Below are 20,180 nucleotides of genomic sequence, written 5' to 3'. Positions count from 1 at the left end.
TCTCTCCTTTCTATAATCTTTTCCCCATAAGTTGGCAAAATTTAATTATTAATGACCAGAAATTGAACTCAGACATTTTAATAAAGTGTTAAATCTCCATATTTCTAAAATATGTTTCAACTTCATGCTAAAGAACATGATCAGCCACAGCGGCAGCATAGATTTACAATCCTAAAACTACTTCATCAAAGAATGAACAATCTTTTCTAAATAAAACCGAGCTACCCAAAAATTCCAAATATACTAAGTGACTAAGTATGTCATTAATATATAGATCAAGACAGCTACTATTTGATATTTTCTTCCTTAAAATCCTAGAATATTTTTTTTATTATGTTTTATCTGTTTTGTACTGCAGATGAGTTTTATAAGTAAATTTCTTGTTTCTGAATTTTTAAGATAAAGTAAGGAGGTAAATTTTTATTTTTAGATGAGGTAAAAATTGTTTTAGATGTAGTATGAGATAAACATTTTTTTAGATAAAGTATGAGATAAAATTTTTTTCAGATAAAGTATGTGGTAAAAAATTTTTTTAGATAAAGTATGAGGTAAAAACTTTTTTTAGATAAAGTATGTGGTAAAAAATTTTTTTAGATAAAGTATGTGGTAAAAAATTTTTTCAGATAAAGTATGTGGTAAAAAATTTTTTCAGATAAAGTATGAGGTAAAAAATTTTTTTAGATAAAGTATGATGTAAAAATATTTTTAGATGAAATATGAGTTAAAACCTTTTTAAATGTATTAGGTAAATTTTTTTTAGATGAGGTAAAAATTTTTTTAGATGAAGCACGAGGTAAAATTCTTTTAGATAAACTTTAGAAGTATGAAGTAAAATTTTTTTAGATATAGTGTGAGGCAAAAAACATTTTCAGATAAAGCATAAGGTAAAAATTTATTTAGATAAAGTATGAGGTAAAATTTTTTATTTAGATGAAGTATGAAGTACAATTTTTTTATATGAAGTACTAGGTAAAATTTTTAAAAAAATATTTTTTATCCTATACTTCATCTAAAAATTTTTTACACCATCAAAATAATTTTTTAGATGAAGTATGAGATAAAATTTTTTTTTAGATAAAGTATGAGGTAAAATTTTTTTTTTGATAAAGTATGAGGTAAAACTTTTTTTTAGATAAAGTATGAGGTAAAATTTTTTTTTTAGATAAAGTATGAGGTAAAATTTTTTTTTAGATAAAGTATGAGGTAAAACTTTTTTTAGATTAAGTATGAGGTAAAACTTTTTTTAGATTAAGTATGAGGTAAAACTTTTTTTTAGATAAAGTATGAGGTAAAATTTTTTTTTTAGATAAAGTATGAGGTAAAATTTTTTTTCAGATAAAGTATGAGGTAAAATTTTTTTAGATAAAGTATGAGGTAAAACTTTTTTTAGATTAAGTATGAGGTAAAACTTTTTTTTAGATAAAGTATGAGGTAAAACTTTTTTTAGATTAAGTATGAAGTAAAACTTTTTTTAGATTAAGTATGAGGTAAAACTTTTTTTAGATTAAGTATGAGGTAAAACTTTTTTTTAGATAAAGTATGAGGTAAAACTTTTTTTAGATAAAGTATGAGGTAAAACTTTTTTTAGATTAAGTATGAGGTAAAACTTTTTTTAGATAAAGTATGAGGTAAAACTTTTTTTTAGATTAAGTATGAGGTAAAACTTTTTTTTAGATTAAGTATGAGGTAAAAATTTTTTTTTAGATTAAGTATGAGGTAAAAAATGTTTTTAGGTAAGTATGAGGTAAAAATTCTTTTAGATGAAGTATGAATGAAAAATTTTTTTGATGAAGTACGAGGTAAAATTTTTTTAGATGAAGTATGACGTAAAATTTACTTAAATGAAGTAAAAATTTATTTAGATGAAATATGAGGTAAAAATATTTTTAGATATAGTATGAGGTAAAAAACTTTTCAGATAAAGCATGAGGTAAAAATATATTTAGATAAAGGAGATAAAGATTTATTTAGATAAAGTATGAAGTAAAAATTTTTTTTAGATAAAGTATGTACAATTTTTTATATGAAGTACTAGGTAAAATTTTTTTAGATGAAGTATGAGGTACAAATGTTTTTTAGATTAAGTATGAGGTAAAAAATGTTTTTAGTGAAGTATGAGGTAAAAATTCTAGATGATGAATGAAAAATTTTTTTAGATGAAGTATGACGTAAAATTTATTTAAATGAAGTAAAAATTTATTTAGATGAAATATGAGGTGAAAATATTTTTAGATGTAGTATGAGGTAAAAAACTTTCAGATAAAGCATGAGATAAAAATTGTTTTAGATAAAGTATAAGGTAAAAATTTATTAAGATAAAGTATGAGATAAACATTTATTTAGATAAAATTTAGGTAAATTTTTTTTTATATGAAGTATGAGGTAACATTTTTTTAGATGAAGTACTAGGTAAAATTTTTTTTTTTAGAAATTTTTTTTATCTTCATTTAAAATTTTTTTTTATCTCATCTAAAAATTTTTTTACCTCATACTTCAGTATGAGGTAAATTTCTTTTTAGATGAAGTAAAATTTTTTTAGATGAAGTACTAGGTAAAATTTTTTTTGGATAATGTATGAGTTAAAAATGTTTTTTAGTTTAAGTATGAGGTAAAAAATTCTTTTAGTTTAAGTATGAGGTAAAAATATTTTTAGATGAAGTATGAGGCAAAAATTTATTTAGATGAAGTATGAAGTAAAAATTTATTTAGATGAAGTAAAAATTTATTTAGATGAAGTAAAAATTATTTAGATGAAGTAAAAATTATTTAGATGAAGTAAAAATTTATTTAGATGAAGTATGAAGTAAAAATTTATTTAGATGAAGTATGAAGTAAAAATTTATTTAGATGAAGTATGAAGTAAAAATTTATTTAGATGAAGTATGAAGTAAAAATTTATTTAGATGAAGTATGAAGTAAAAATTTATTTAGATGAAGTATGAAGTAAAAATTTATTTAGATGAAGTATGAAGTAAAAATTTATTTAGATGAAGTATGAAGTAAAAATTTATTTAGATGAAGTATGAAGTAAAAATTTATTTAGATGAAGTATGAAGTAAAAATTTATTTAGATGAAGTATGAAGTAAAAATTTATTTAGATGAAGTATGAAGTAAAAATTTATTTAGATGAAGTATGAAGTAAAAATTTATTTAGATGAAGTATGAAGTAAAAATTTATTTAGATGAAGTATGAAGTAAAAATTTATTTAGATGAAGTATGAAGTAAAAATTTATTTAGATGAAGTATGAAGTAAAAATTTATTTAGATGAAGTATGAAGTAAAAATTTATTTAGATGAAGTATGAAGTAAAAATTTATTTAGATGAAGTATGAAGTAAAAATTTATTTAGATGAAGTATGAAGTAAAAATTTATTTAGATGAAGTATGAAATAAAAATTTATTTAGATGAAGTATGAAGTAAAAATTTATTTAGATGAAGTATGAAGTAAAAATTTATTTAGATGAAGTATGAAGTAAAAATTTATTTAGATGAAGTATGAAGTAAAAATTTATTTAGATGAAGTATGAAATAAAAATTTATTTAGATGAAGTATGAAATAAAAATTTATTTAGATGAAGTATAAGGTAAAATATTTTTAGATGAAGTATGAAGCAAAATATTTTTAGATAAGTATGAGGTAAAATTTTGTTTTAGATCAAATACAAGGTAAATTTTTTTAGATCAATTATTAGGTCATTTTTTTGGGATCAAGTACTAGGTAAATATTTTAGATCACGTACTAGGTAATTTTTTTTAGATCAAATATTAGGTAAAATTTCTTTCAGATCCAGTCAAAGTAAAATTTTTTAGATGAAGTATATGGTAAATTTTTTTAGATGGAGTACAAGGAAAATTTTTTTGGATGTAATTATATGAAATACTAGGTAAATTGAAGTTGTGACATCTCTCGAGAGTGCAGGCAATACTCCAAAAAATAATCATTAAATTATTAGGACTTTTACCCAGTCATAGCTAACGAAATGATGTATTCCACTGCCATGGATTAAATAAAAAGTTTTGTTCAAAATTCTATGCAGATTCCTTAGTTCGGCAAGATCCATCTGAAGAACGTTGTGAAAATAACACTCAAGTATGAATAATGTAAATAATACAAACATAACTTCTATGAAAGTTTCTCACTATCAGATAGTAAAAATAAACAAATCACCTTTATTTAGTAAACAGTTAAAAATAAACAACTCAATTAATCTAGAGTTGTCAATCTTGTTTCAACTATTCATCTAGACAGTGCTTAAATAATATAAAAGTTCTATAGTGTTACTTGTAGTGATTTACTTCCGACTATAGTAAGATGTGGCAGATGACTACAAGGTGGAACAAAAACAAGCTCCTCCAAGGGAGCACTTATGTTGGATACAAAAATAAATGAGAATCGACAAGTTAGGTGCTACTCTTAACTCAGGAGAGTGCACCCCTACTCAATTCTGACAGCAAGGCAACCTCTGTAGCCAACATAATGCCAAGATAAACTTGGTTAATATAATCTAAGAAATTTTCAGCTGGCTCCTTTCCCTAATCGCATCTCAATACATAATTGATGTCAGACCATATTAAATTTTATTAACCACATGCTGCAATTACTAATTTTGAAAGACAAAAGCTATGAAACAATAAAGTGTTATTCTTTATTTTATATATTAGATTTTAAAAAGGACAAATTTGCAGATTAAATAGTTGGCTAGACTAGACACTGAATTCTTTGTGTCATCTCATCTAGAAAAAGGAAACTAAATAATACCAGTCTTTTATAGCTGATCTTTGCAGTAGTTATTTTGAACCTCTTAACCTTTCGCTTAACAACTCTGTTCATATGTGCAGTTAGAGATTTTGCAACCCTTACTTCAACTACACTGAATGCAAAAGCACACTTATAGGAGATGTCCACTGTCTCAAGACTGAAAGGATGCCTTTTCATTCATATATAACAAAATATTTATATGAAGACTTGTTATCTTTCATGGAATAGTAGCCAGAATTAAAGAATGTCTTCTTGTCTAGGTACACAACTGAAGCTTTATTTTTGGTGGGTGTAGAGAAATAAACAAAATAAACAAAACTTAAATAATAAAAAAAAAAAAAAAAATTGAAATCAAAAGTTACTTTCAAAAAATATTGAAGAATACGAAATGATTAAAATCCTTTTTCTTTTGAAATGTGTTCGTATGTGAGTCAAAGCTGTTCATTGATTTTAAAATATATTTTATCTCTGAAGCTTTCAATTATACTTGAAAGCTTACAAACCAGAAACTTTTCTAAAATAATAGTTCCTTTGAGAAAAAACATTTTCCCTAAGATGAATCATAATATTCAACTTATAACTTTTCTTATTTTAGGAGGAAACTACTTTCTAATTGACAGTTTTCATGTTCCAACTTTCGAATATATAAGTCACCACAAACATTGAACATATTTCTTTTCATTATCTCTTTATATCTAACTAGCATGGGTACCCGGCGTTGCCTGGGTTGACATGAAGTTCAGTTTGAAACACCCCTGCTATACTAATCATTTTTATCATGGGTAACGTGTATACCCCCCACAATAATTTCAAAAATGAAAGAATGGATAAAAACATGTAAATGTAATCGCCCCCAAAAAGAAGTATCTGATACCATCTCCACCAGATATTTCGGTAGAAGGGATCACTGTCCTAAAAACCCTCACGATTTTGTGAACCTAAAAAAAAAAAAAAACGTTTATAAACATTAATGCGTGCGTTTATTTTATATTTTGGTAAATGTGTAGTTTAGCGGCATAAATTATTTGCCAGACAAAAAAAAATATAAAAACTATTTATTTTTATATAAAACACATTGTTAGACCCAAAGGCTGAAATAAATTCAGAAAAAACTTTCATTTTTATTATTTTTTTATCATTTATATTTATTATTCACCGCTATATTGCTTTTAAAATTTGGCCTTTCTAAGGTTTGGCAGATTGGCCTTTTTAAGCTCTTTCATGAACTATGTTTTTGGCCGCCATATTTTTTTTTTGTAATGAAAGAGCGTAAAAAGGCCAAATTTTAAACGTGTAAGGCGTGCACATTAAGTCTAATAAAAAATGATAATAAAAAATAAAAATGAATTTTTTTGTTTTATTTCAGCCTTTGGGTCTAATAATGTTTTATATAAAAATAGATTTTATAATTTTTTTTGTCTGTCAAATAATTTATGCTGCTAAACATTTACCTTTATTTTTTGTAAGGGCACTTTTTTTTTTACTGGCTTTTTTTTGTAAATAAAGGAAATTTTCGATTTGCTTTTTTAGTGGGGGGAGGGGAGGCTTTTCGATTTATTTTTTATGTTTCTAATGTAATCCCCCCCCCCACCCACCCCCAAATTGAATTTGTCATATTTTGGGGTTTGTTTTGTTTATTAAATTGTTCGGTGAAAGTAGAGAATGGTCTCATAAAAAATAATTAAATTTATCGTTACTTTATGTTTCCAATGTAATCCCCACCCACCACCAGAAAAAAAAAAAAAACAAATGGTTTTTGTCAGATTTTGCCCACCCCCTCAATCACCAAACTTGCTAGAGGCGACATGTCACGTTGAACGTTTAGTGGCCAAAAATTGGGCGCTCATTTTACGTTAAATTAATATAGAAAAGTGGTCCCCCACTCTAACATGTTATTTTTTTTTTTTTCAAAATTTCTTTCATAATATTTATAAAGTCTGTTTAAATGTATTAGGCTGAAAAAAAAGTAGATCTCCATTTTTTTAGGGGTTAAACGCCGCTGGGTCATGTTGTATAAAGTTACCTTTTTAATTAGAAAATTTTGTAATCAATGAAATTAACGCGAAAAATAAAAAAGGTGTAAATTGTGGAATTCAGAGGGGGGGATAGATCTTCACTTTTTTTAGGTATTAAACGACACTGGATTATATGGTAAAAATTTACAGATTTCTGTATTGCCGTTTAAGCAATAAAATAAAACAAACCATTTGTCTGTTTTATTTTATTGCTTAAACGGCAATCTTTTCAGTTTTTTTTTGTTTTTTTTTTGTTGTTGTTTGAATATTTAAAAAAAAAACTATAAAAGCCAAACATTTTTCTATCTACACAGAATTATTTTTCCAGCTAGAAACTTAATGAAATTACCAAATGATATTTGGTGAACGTTTGTTTTTTCATGCATAGCATCTAGGGGCAACTAACTCTAAAAAAAGTTTTAAAGAAAGGTCGCTGTTGGAAATATTAATTCTAAAATAAATTAAATATATTATCAATATAATTGTTGTTTAAAATTTATTAAATAATTTTAAATAGAATACTTAAAATAATTCTTTTGCAATAACTTTAACTAAGATACCGCTATTTAGTAAAATCGATTTTTCTTAATGTCATATACAAATAAGGTGATCTCTTAATTGTATATTTTTGCAAGTATAATACTATATATAGAAATAAATGAAAGATTAAAGTAAAACACGTTTTGTATATATTAATCAAATTGTGAACAAACAAACAAACAGACAGGAATACGAATTTATATATAGATAAGGGACATTGTCTGTCTGACTAATAATCTCTACCAAACAACTCTTAATTTTTGGTTTGCAGATGTGAAACCTTTGGAATAAAATTGATAAAGTTTTTAGCTGGAAAAATAGCTGCACAAATATACATTTATACGGTTAAGTGCGTTAATTTGTCAAGTTTTGATATGCATGTGTAATTAACTTAGATGGTAGTGGATACTGATAGAGAGCTAAATGTTTTGGTTAAGGTTCTAATTGATAACACCCAAGCCATTTTTTAAAAATCTTGAAATCACTGAAAATTTAATTATTGTAATGAAATGACTGTATATGGAGTACAATTTAATAATCAATAGAGAATTGACTCTATAATAATAAATACAAAATCTACATAAATTAAACTATCATATTTAAGCATATTTTATGACCGGGTAATGCCGGGAAGCCTGCTAGTTATGTATAAAAAATTTTTTAAATAGCCACTAACAATTTTTTTGATAGCCATGAGAAATTCTAGAATGATATTGATATTAATGAAACTGTAAATTAGAAAGTAGTTTCGGGCTAAAATTAAAATTTAAAGTTCAGTACACAGCAATCCTACTATAAAATGCCATCCATAGAATGATTAATAAAATTCGCAATCTGTTTTGCAAATCGAGCATATTTTGTCCAAATAAATTGAAACTTACAAATTATAAGCTTAAGTTTTTATCATAATTAATTTGCAGAAAGGATTGTGAATTTTATTAATAATTCTATGGATGGCATTTTTAGAGGGTTTATTTACAAATAATTAAGATTCCACATCAAAGAAAATAAACAATTTCTCAAAGGAACTAAACATTTGGCCTTTGAAAATTTAACTGATACACAGCAGAATATTGCTAATTCATTGTTTACGTTATAGTATAATTTTTAGATAAAAAGTGCTAAGTCTGTGAATCACAGTGTCGTTCGTTGAATTAAAAATAAACAAAAAAAAATACACAGAGTAGATAATCAAAATACCAAGTATTTCTAATTGTACACAATTCATTTGGATTTTCAGAAAAAAAGATTAAAAAGGTTGCATCAATTATCAATATAATACCATACTATTTGTAAATTCAATTTCAATGAGGTAAGAAAGAAATTATTTCCCAGTTGTCTGTTACATCTCCAAACACAAGTTTATTATGCCTCTTTTCTCCCTTTTTATCATCTCAATTCAACCCTAAAAAAAAGAAACAAACAAGCTCAGATTTCCACTCATAGTCAATATACAGATCATTTTTACTAATATATTTGGACTACTATTCCCACCTTATTTTTATAATTATTCAGCTTCAGGTGCATCTTTTTGAACTTTCTGTCTAACTGAACACTTTATTTAATCCTTGGGAATGGATTATTCTTGTTCTGTCAGTCATGATGGGGTGGAGTGTTATTAGCCTGCAGTATAGACTGAACCTTCAACTTCCAGAAGATTGTATCTCAGAACTGATTGCTAACCTTAACCCTTTAACCAACCTAAGGTAAAGATTAAAGGTTCAATCCTTACTACAGATAATAATAACTAAGAATAACATAATTACTTAATTCTACCAAGTCATAGTTGATAGAATGAAAATACCTTTAAGGATTAAATAAAATGTTCAGTTTCTAAGTTCTGTAGTGATTCCCTAGTTTCAAAGTTTGAAAAGCTTCACCCAAAGAAGGTAAGCTACATCAGCTGAAACGTTTTGAATATAACCACCAACATGAGGAGTTGTTTCCAAAAAATAAATTATGACTCCTTATCTAAAAAAATTGCAAAACATAAATTTGGTTAAATATTTCATGCCTTAAATTTGGTTAAATATTTCATGCCTTCTTTACTGTTAGTTCTGAATTCGCTTAGTTTCACCTTGAAATTTCACAAATTTAATCTGCCGACAACATTGAAATAGGAAATGTCTATAATTCATGTTTTTTTTATTTGGAGCATTTCATGGGGTATGTCGCTAACTGTGTAATATGAGAAATACTTGGCTAAATGATTATGGGACATTTATTTACAAAGAAATGGAAAAGATGTGGTCAATGTGTAAGGAGAAAATGCTTGTTGGGAATCTGGTGAGAAAATGGTGGTAAGAAAATTTTAACTCACGTGCGGGGAAGATCATGAAAACCACTGTCAGCAAGTTCTTTTTCGGGGTCATGGCCTGCCTTCCGTTCTTTTTTATCCACTACAAATAAATAAGTTCAGGTATATTTCTTGGAATGCAATGAAGTCATTTAATTTTTTAATCTTATTTACTTGCTCATTTTTAAGTTTATAAAAGTTAATTTTTATTTCTTAGTGATTATTTAAAAAAGTTTCATACTAGCAGTTATCTGGGCTAGATTTAGTATTTTAACAAATAAGTACTTATGCATCCTTTGAACCAGATGTAACTCCGTGTTTGGTTTAGCTTTTCCCCCCGAACATGACGTCAACAGCTCAGGTTTAGCTGCTGTCTGTTCAACTTAACGCGTGCACCCGAGCAGCAGATGAGAATTTGGATACCAATTGGAAAAGAAAAAAAACATCCACCATGCAAGTTAGGAAGAGTAGAGAAGATCTTAAAAAAAAAATTAATTTGACCATTTTGGCACAACAAGCTCCAGACACTGTAATACACAACAACTCCAGATGCTGTAATAGATTTTTGTCAATAGAGGAAACTAATGGCAAAAATCGCTAAAATGCGCAATCTGCGGATATGAGTGCATCCTAGCATAACATACGGCTATGGCTGGAGATATGGGAATATTAAATGTTGACGGTGAACAGCAATCTGGACTGGGACCTTCTTTGCAAAAATGATGGCTGAAAAATCATGTGCATTATCAAACTGATATACCTGTGGGTGTTCGAGATGGTAACAAATAAAAACCTTCTTCGTAGATCCTGAAATGCAGGCAACTACGAATTGTATGGAGCGAATGTGGAAGAAGGCCAAACAGCACAACAACAATGCGCAACAAGTAGGGAGTCTTTGGACACCTATCTTTTAGAGTTTATGTGGAGGCAAAAATTTGGTAGTGATCCGTTTGTCTCCATATTAAAACATCTTCCTAAGGAAATTTTTCTGGCATCGAAAAAAAAAAAAAAAAAATTCCAACAACTCCCAGTCAATGTGACAGAAAAAAAAAAAAAAAGTCCAACCCACCCACTTCTGTTGTTTCATAAAAAATACTTGAAAAACAACAACAACAAAAAAAAAAAGTTTGTTTTAATTTTCCTTCATAAAATAAAAACAAATACTTGACAAAAAATAATTATCAAAAACATTTGCTTTAAATTATTTATTGGACAACAAAAAACAAAAATATTTGCTAACACTTATTTTAAAAAAAAAAAAAAAAAAAAAAAAAAAAAATTGCTTAAAAATTGTTTGACATACAAAAAGAAAAATTTTCTTCACATAGTTAATAAACATTTAAAATTATGGTAGGTTTTTGTTTTTTTTCTATTGATGTTTCTACATTCAAAATTTTACTATTTTCTTTTATGTAACGTTGTCATGAGTTCATCGACAATGCTCCCCGAGCAAATGCCGAGTTATGTCTGATTCAAAGGATGCATAAATACCTAAGAATAAATTTTATGTCATTCTTTCAGAAATTTGTTATGACTAGTTTGATGCATTTTTAAAGCCATCCACTTTGAGGAGTTGAATTTCTGCATACAAAAAAAAATTGCCTTGTGTCATATCAAATGTTTTGTAGAAAAGGTAAATAATAATTACATGTTTATAAATAGATTTTTTATGTACATTTTGGCAACTGTTCAATAGTACAAGACTAACATGGCAGAATTAAAATTTTATTGTTGTTAGAAATTTGTTCTTACATTCAAGACAACTTTAGAATGAAAAGGTAGTGATTGTACAAATAAGAATTTCCAATTGTGTTTGTTTGTTTTTCTGCTGCACTTTATGAAAATTTCTACAATTGTCCTTAAAGCTTTTCATAAAATGCATCAAAATTATTTCGGTTCTCCAAATCAGTCTAGGTGACTCAGCTAGTATTGATCAAATATCAGCTTGTGACATAATAGTAACTATGAAAATGTACATGATCATCAGGAGGAAAAAGATAGACCTCATAACTGAACTATAACTTATAAACATGGTTTTCAATCAATCAGATACAGGTAAGCTTGGTGTTAAAATTGACATCAAAATCAGCTAGAGACAAAATGGAATGCACTTTCTGTTAAATTAAGTTTTTTCATAGCTTTAAAATGAAGAGATGGTCAACTTACCTGAGTAATCATCACCACCATGTCTATTAAAGAGTACACAGAGAAGAAGAATAAAGATTATGAATAAAAGTACTACGGCAACAATGAGGGCTATCCACCGCAAATCCATCCCGGATTGAGATACAATTGGTTCTACAAAGATTTTAAAAATAGAAAAAAAAAAAAATTAATGAAATTAAATTTGCAATGTACAATCGTTCTGTCTTGATTTGTTTTAAAACTAGAAATCTATCTTAATCAAGGAAGGGGAAGGAAGTTTCATAAAATGATTTCCACATAATGGTTTCAGATATGGTGTTTATTTCTATACTAAACTATAGACTTTTTTCTGAATTTTCATACCAAAAAGAGTAAACCCAACATTTAAATTTGTCATATCTCGGAACACTCTTTCTTGCTAAGAGGAATGATAGAATGTGCTTTTGTTGAGATATGAAGAAAAATTAATTTCCTAACAAAATAAAATATACAGGTTGAGATCAAAAGTCTAGCTGAGTGTCCAGAAAAATGTTATATGTGTCAGGTGGGAGACCAGCTTGCAGGTGATAATTGGAATGACTTGGATGATGAAAGGGAGGGATAGATAAATAGATAGAGATAGAATTCAGAAGAGAAAGAGAAAAAAGGGGGAAAAAGAGATTCAGAAGAAAGAAAGAGAAGGGAAAAAAGAATAAACGGCAGATGAGGAAATCTTATTTCAGAGAGATGGGGGTCAGAGTTAGGGTTTTCATAAAACCTTTTATTTGGCAGATAGAGATTTGCTCACTAGCCTCGAAAGAGGACAAGTCAACTTTTTAGAGTTGGCAGTTCCAAGACTGAGATAGATCCTTGAAGGAGCTAAGTGGAAAAGCCCTTTCTTCCTCCTCCGACTGAGAAGCTGTCTGAAAGAACTAAAGTTGAAAAATCCTGCATCTTGAGACAGAAGAACTTGAGTAGTTTAATTTTTCTTTGCACAATTGCATGTGAAAATATCTTATGCAAGAATTATTTTCGGTTATAAGAAAGTGTTTTTGAAATTTTTATTGATTGCGTTGATCTTTAGAAGATAATCCAGTTAAATTTCAGATCCCCTCTGAAGCTTAATGCCCGAACTGTAACTGCAAGAGGCCCATATCTGCTGATCAATGTACGTGACAAAGAAGAGATCAATCCCGATGATGGACAACAAATGACCAGTGTGTTAAAGATCTTGTCACACAAACTAAGGGTTGTGCACATTTTGTCCACTCTGAGCATCAGAGCAGTAATTCCAGTGACCAGTGAGTGTTTGGTTACGTTTTTAAGGGTCCATCACTAGATGAAGATAAAAATGTAACCATTGGAACTTAGGGTTAGCACCCTTATACCGAGGTTGACAACATAACCATCCTGGCTTGGTCACACTAATTGATCCTGTGATGCAGGATTGTGGCCCCCTCCACATGGCTACCTCTACTGTATTGTTGTCCATGGCAGGGCTCAACTAAACTTTAATCCCTGACACCTCACCATTAAACATTCACAGCAAGAACTCATCTAGCTATAACTATAATAAAGAACTTTTCTTTCTCTCTTTATCTAAATTGAACTTCCATGAACAAAGTTTCTTTCTTAGAACAAAATACCAAACATATTTCTCAAATAACTACAACATAGTCGTCTTGTTGGGCTGTCTTCTTGTATAATTGCATAATCAATTCTTCCTAAGTAATCTTCTACCCTTCAAATCCTCTTGTAGTAGCAATCATCATTCAACTGACAACTATTAAGTGACCCCTTGGCCGTAGTAAGTGGTGATTCATCAGCAAAAGTAAAAAGAAACCCAGTTGATAAATGTGTTCGTTTAGATAAGCAGTCATTTCTCCACATCCACAATTCAAGTGTTGATTTGCAGAAATTTTTCTGTATTTATTTTGATTACTGTTTTCATCTTGTGTGTTGATCATTTCCATTTTTCCATTGGTCTAACGATCTAAGAATAACAACCAAGATGAGAACAGTAGCCGAAACAATAAAAACAACAAATTATATATTTTTAATCCTCATTTCCAAAATTCATAAACATATCAAATCGTTATGAACCAAAATTAATACAACTCAAATGCTCTTTTCCATTTCATAAACATATCACACATTTTGTTAGAAAAAAAACATTCTTTCGACCATTCACCAATAAGAGCCATAAGGTTGGAGGTTACATTGGTCGAAACACAAATAACAGCCAAGATAGGAACAATTCAAATAATACATATTAGAATTCATCATCTCGAAAATGTAGAAACATTATATAAATTTTTATTACAAAATGTTGTGGAATGAATTCTTTGCAAAGCGTTACCACAAAGGGAAAAATCTATCAGACATGTGCAGGCAATATGATGACGTATGGAAGTGAAACCTTGTCAGTGAAGGCTGAGGATGTGCTGCATAGAGAGAAATAACATGAGAATCATACAATGCATGTGTAATGCGAGTCTTCAAGACATGTTTAGATTACCTCAGAGGAATATTAAATCTTAGGAGTATAAGGAGACGTGCAGAACATATTTTGTTGGTTTGGTCACACTGAATGAATGGATGAGAACACTTAGTAAATGTACAACAGATTAGGATCAGATAGTGAAAGACAAATGGATTTGAAACGAAGTGATAAGAATGAATCTGAGAGAAAGAAATAAAAACCAGGTCAGAGATGTGCTAGTTTAGAAGTTAATTTCTGAATGCCAACATGGAAAATAGAAGTTAAACCATTTGAAAATAGAAGTTAAACCATTTGTACCAGAATGAAATCTGGCTTATTTTTTTGAAATATTTGTTAACTAGGCTTTCCTTGTGATGGTGGGGGTGGGTCCATTTGCCTTAATACAATATGCCTACATAGTATACTACATAGAAATTTGAACATCTCTAAGTCACTTATGCATGTGTTGTAACTCATAGGACTGTCCTATGTCTTGACTATTGATTGACCCTTTGAGTTCAGATATTTGAAGGCTTCAGGAAATTAGGTAATGAAAAGAGTGTTTGACATGATCAGCTAATTCCTCTTCAATTATCTAGCATTAGCACAGACCAAAATGGTGTTGGTAAGAGCATAAGTACAGTCACGCTCCTAAAGTACTCGACTACCAGGATCCTGTGCTCCACAGGTGACCACTCACAACCAACAAGTGGGGAAAGGAGCAAAACAAAAACAAGCAAAAGAACAAAACAAAAAAAAATGTTAAAAATGGAGTCTTTTGTTTTTCTTTTAAACAAACAAATATTATACTTGTATAATAAATATAGTTTTGAAAATTTTGTAGCAAAATTCTAGTTAAACTAAAAGATAATCTCAAATATTTGTTTCACTAAAGTAGAAAAATACTCACTTTTTGTCGGATTTCCCATTAAAGATGCATATTTTGTAACAGTTTCTATTTCATTACTGATGTTCACTGAATAATTTCCAAGTACAATCTGGAAACGGTTCTCATCCATTCCAGTTGTATTAATCACAAGAGAGTTATTTTTCAGGACATAAATATCAAAGAGATCCACAAATTCGATTTTACGCCCATTTATAATCCAGGTATAACTCAAAACTTTCTCCTTCAAGGGATCAGTCTCAGCACTGACATCAAACATAGCTACATCACCTTTCTCAATCGTTTGACTTTGGGGTGCCACTAAAACTTTAGTATTTACTGTGGAAGAGAAAAGTATAAAAACAGATTATCGCATCAAATAATAGATTCACAACAATGTACAAGCATATATTATTACTTAAGTTCAAAAATGTTGGTAAATTAAAATTCAACCAATATGTTTTTTTCAAAAGTGCTCAATACAAAGTCGAGTTTTATGATTAAAATTTATGTAAATATTAAATCAGCTTATACTAATTAAACTGTATTTCTTCAGCTAGCATACATCATTCAAGGCTAACTACTTTAACAATAACTAAATTGCGCAATAGAAATTCAGACTAACAAAATTAATGATGTTGTTTCCAATGTCAGGACTACTGGTTTGGGTGGGGGTAAAGGCATTTGATATACACACACACACACACACACACACACACACACACACACACACACACACACACTAGCAGGCTGCCAGGCATTGTCTGGGCATAAAATATGCTTAAATATGATATTCTGATTAATGCGGATTTCGTATTTATTATTATATTATATTGGACCCAATATGTGATTTAAAAAAAAAAAAAACGACTTGTGCGCCACCACAGAGAATCAAAACCAAAATATTTAACTTACAGTTTGCTTTTTCCTTTGACGTTAATGCCTGAACTATGAAGACATGTTTGCTGCAAGGCTAAAAATTAAAATATGAACCAATAGCTATTACAGTACACACGCATATTCGTAATGCTGTCGTTAGACTTTCACCTGGCAAATTCCATTTTTAAAATTTTCACACTTTAGCACCGATTTTCCTCAGCTAAAACCCAAATATAGTTTCACATGGGATTGAATATCCTATATATTAAATTTCATGTCTGCAGATCAAAAACTGACAGATGAGTTTAGTAGGCAAAATTGTTAAACAAATATATATAGAAAGAGGTTTGTGTTCACTATAACCTTTTTACGCAAATATTACAACTAATAAACAAACAAAACAACTAATAGTGAATTAATTAAAATGAATGTTCAAAAGAATATACAAATTAACTAGTTTTTTTGCAGATGAATGACCTATATATAACAAAATTGTATAAATAAATAGAAAAAAAAAGGTTTTTAATAAGAATATCAATACATTAAAAAAAAAACTCAAATTTATAGGAGTTTCCATTTTTCTTAAAAAAGAATGAAGCAAAATAAAATATTTTCATGTCAATAAGATAAGGGAAGGAGAAACAGAAAAATAAGATAAACAGATTGCTATTTGGGTCTGACTTTGAAAATCCAACAAGATAACTTTGTTAAATACTTATATTATCAAATATATATTTTCTTGATATATGAGTAGAGCTCAGTAGTAGTATAAATAAATAAATGATGTTTCATTTCATTTCAAGTTTCAGTTTGCAAGTTTGATGGGCACGAAATATTTTTTGCTGTGATTGGGCCAGGATATTCTCCGTTGTCACATTTACCAAAAAAAATAAATAAAAAAAACCCCATCAAACTAAATGATAAAAATCATAAAAATAGTATTTTTAAAAACTTTTTTTTTAAACTCCAGTGTTACGTTTGTAATCGATAAAATTAATGTGATTAAAAAAAAAACAGGTGTCCTGTGAGGATTTCAGAGGAGAGGAGGCATTTCCATTTTTTTTTCTTCCCATTTTCACTAAGCCACAGCAACATGTGACCGAGTACAGCTAGTATATATATATATATATATATATATATATATATATATAAAGCCGAATGTCTGTGTGTGTGTCTGGTCACGAATAGGTTCCTATATGGTTGACTATTTAAAAAAACTGATTGCATATAATGATAGATGTATCGAAACACAGGAATGGGTAGGTTTGATCTGGCAGAACGGTGGTTCATTAAAACTGTGGGGTCTGCGTTCACACCTGGTCCACAAAGTATGGAAATAAAAAATTTAAAAATTAAAAAAAAAAAAAAAAAAAAACGTTTACAAGTGTTTTTGATATAGATGTACATAAGAATACTTTGATAAGTATGTTTTAACTTAAATAGGGATGGTATAATAAAATTGTTGGGTCTGCGTTCGCACCTGGTCTCCATAGAATGGAAATAGGCACAAACTTTAATAAAGACTGCGTAAGTATACTTTGATGATTATGTTTCAGTTTGAAGAAATATGGTATAATAAAATCACGGGGCATTCGTTCGCGCCTGACCTCCATAGAATGGAAATATGTCACAAAGTTTAACAAAGTTTTTTCAGTGTGAACAGGTATGGTATGATAAATTATGGGGTTTATCTATTTTATTTTTACTTTCATCATATTTTGCTTTGGTTTTGATACACCCAAATTCAAAGCTATCTCTTTACAACCCTTCCTTTTCATAACCTATCATACTTTCATAAATCAGAGTCCATTTTCTGTAGGCTGCTTTTGAACCCAGTCAACGACAGGTACTTTTGCTAGTATATATATATATATATATAATAAAAATGATGCAATTTTTATGAACCTAAATTTATTTTTAGCTTTTGTAACATGAAATAGGAGGGGGGGTACAACACCTTAAAGAAAAACCTCCCCTCATATTTTCATATATTTTAATGAAAACTGCTTTTAAAACATAATTGAATTTTAGAATGAATACGTTTTAAAAAATTCATAAAAATCTGACGATTAGTTGATTTTTGCTAGATTTTTTAAACACGTATTTACGCTTTCAAAATGATCACTACATAGTAATGTTGTTTTAAGTGATGTAAACAGTTTTAGTCTCACATTTTCATTATTTTCCTATGCTGAAAATATTTTTAAAAAATTATTACCAATTTATTTTAAGCTTTTTAAATTGTATAAAAGTAATAATATTAAATTAGATTACAGTTACCATCGTGTTACATATAGAGGAGGTAAATCCGTGCCATGCGTTGGAATTCTCTATAAGACAAAAACAGTATAAAAATACTCAACCCGATGGTTGAAGTTCAAACTTATAATCTTTGCTGCTAATTGATTAACTCAGATATTTTTTGATTAGTCAGAATTTTTTTTAAATTTAACAAATACACTGCAGAATTTGTTTTATTTCAAAACATCAGACACCTTTACTTTTAAAAATAGAAAATAATGCATATTAATAAAATAAATTTCAAACAAATAAAGCAAATGTTATGACCGGAAATCAAAACTAAAACTTTGAGATCTTCAGTCATAGGTTCTACCATCTTCATTATGTAATTTTTTTTATGAATAGAGTTGCAAACATAACAAAATAATTGTAGGTTTAGTGTGATGTCATAGATGAAAGTAAGGAATTGTGCAGCGAGATGTTTGCATTACATTAACATTTCTATATGATGGTAGAGTCATGGAAAACAAATTAATTCTCTCAGTAGAATGTTGTTTAAAACTCAAACAGGCAGCATTATTTTTGTCTTTTTTCTCTATTTTCTTTTTTCTCCAAAGGCAACAAATAAAGTGAAAAGAAAAAGCCAAGAGTAAAAAGAGTTTTTACCAAACTATAAATTTGTTTACTTAGAAGCATGTATATAAAAAATAACATTAAAAATATTAAGTTAAAAGACTTATTCTTTTTAAACAATGTCAGCTTGGCTATTTACTCTCTCTCTCACTTTCATTGTTAGCCAATGAAAATACGAGTGATTGGGAGAGTATTAGCAGTAATATTTGAAACTCCATCTATGATATTAATAATGATAAAAAACCCAAAAAACCCTTGATCAAATCAAATATGAAATTTGATGAAATGGATTGGAAATAAAATTTCTATTTTTTAACAACACAGGTAAATATTTACTGCATATGAATGATGAAACAGTTACTACCTTTTGTTATTAAAGCTACTAACGTCAAAGATATGGAGTCAAAAGTCAAAACTGGCTCTATTCTATTATATAAATGACAAACGTGTGTGTGTGTGTGTGTGTGTGTTGTTAAAATTAAAATGCAACTCAAAACCCTGCACAGTTAGTATTTTTTCCCATCCAGATGTAAAATATCTAAAATTTAGAAAATATGATTAATTCCTCGGGATAGAAATGGCAAACAGTTTGTTGAGAGGATGGTCAAATTTTATTGTACTTTCATCAATGTGTTTCAGATTTACATTTTTTTTCTAATCTGACTGAAAACTAATAAATGGTAACTTCAAACATTTTCAATTAGCTCAGTGGTAGAATGAATGCAGACATGAATGTTTGAATTTTGATTCTAACTAATGTCCTCTTCATTTTTCTTGAGAATTTTAAAAGTAACCAAAAACAATTTTTAAAACCTTTAAAGGAACCAAGTTAAGGAAAAAAAAAAATTCTGTTTATAATGTATAATCTATCTCTGTTATATTAAAGGAACTTTGTGTGAGTTTGTTCCCTATAGACTCGAAATGGGCTGGGCTGATTTTTAAAAAACTTCACACAAAAGTACTTGATTTATCTAGGAGTGTTCTTACGTACGTTTGTGTCAAAATGCATCTGATAAGTATAAAAAATTAACAAAATCCGTTGCCAAGGTCACTGGAAAAATGGTGGGATCCTTCGATCAATCCAGTAGATATCTACTGGTTGATGCAATTCTCTACCTATATAAGAGCCAGGTATATCCAAAGATAGAGTATTGTTGCCACATCGAGCAGCAGCTGCTAGAAAGACCGTATCCTGCCTTGACAGAGTTCAAAATAGGCCGTAGTCTAGTGGGGGATGCCCTTTTCTCCTCCTTGCAACATCTTTTTCACAGAAGAGACGTTGCAAGCTTGTCTCTGCTTTATCGATATTTTCATGGCAAATT

The 20,180-nt window shown here is 28.6% G+C and overlaps 1 protein-coding gene across 5 annotated transcripts in view; it reads right to left on the bottom strand.

The window, feature by feature from the left end:
* LOC145279884 (neurofascin-like) overlaps positions 1-20,180 on the bottom strand; it is an 825,765-nt gene that overhangs the window by 232,636 nt on the left and 572,949 nt on the right. For all 5 annotated transcript variants that reach the window (XM_080131346.1, XM_080131349.1, XM_080131345.1 and 2 more), the window contains 3 exons: positions 15,130-15,444; positions 11,780-11,911; positions 9,638-9,716 (listed from right to left, as the gene is read on the bottom strand). In XM_080131346.1, the coding sequence (XP_079987472.1) occupies positions 9,638-9,716; positions 11,780-11,911; positions 15,130-15,444 (526 nt within the window). The remainder of the gene's footprint in view (positions 1-9,637; positions 9,717-11,779; positions 11,912-15,129; positions 15,445-20,180) is intronic.

This window comes from Euprymna scolopes, chromosome 7 (assembly GCF_053919585.1).
Source record: "Euprymna scolopes isolate OS-2025 chromosome 7, ASM5391958v1, whole genome shotgun sequence".
In the NCBI taxonomy this organism is placed as follows: Eukaryota; Metazoa; Mollusca; class Cephalopoda; order Sepiida; family Sepiolidae; genus Euprymna; species Euprymna scolopes.
Note: the sequence above shows the minus strand (reverse complement) of the source record. Positions and strands in the feature narration are given on the sequence as shown.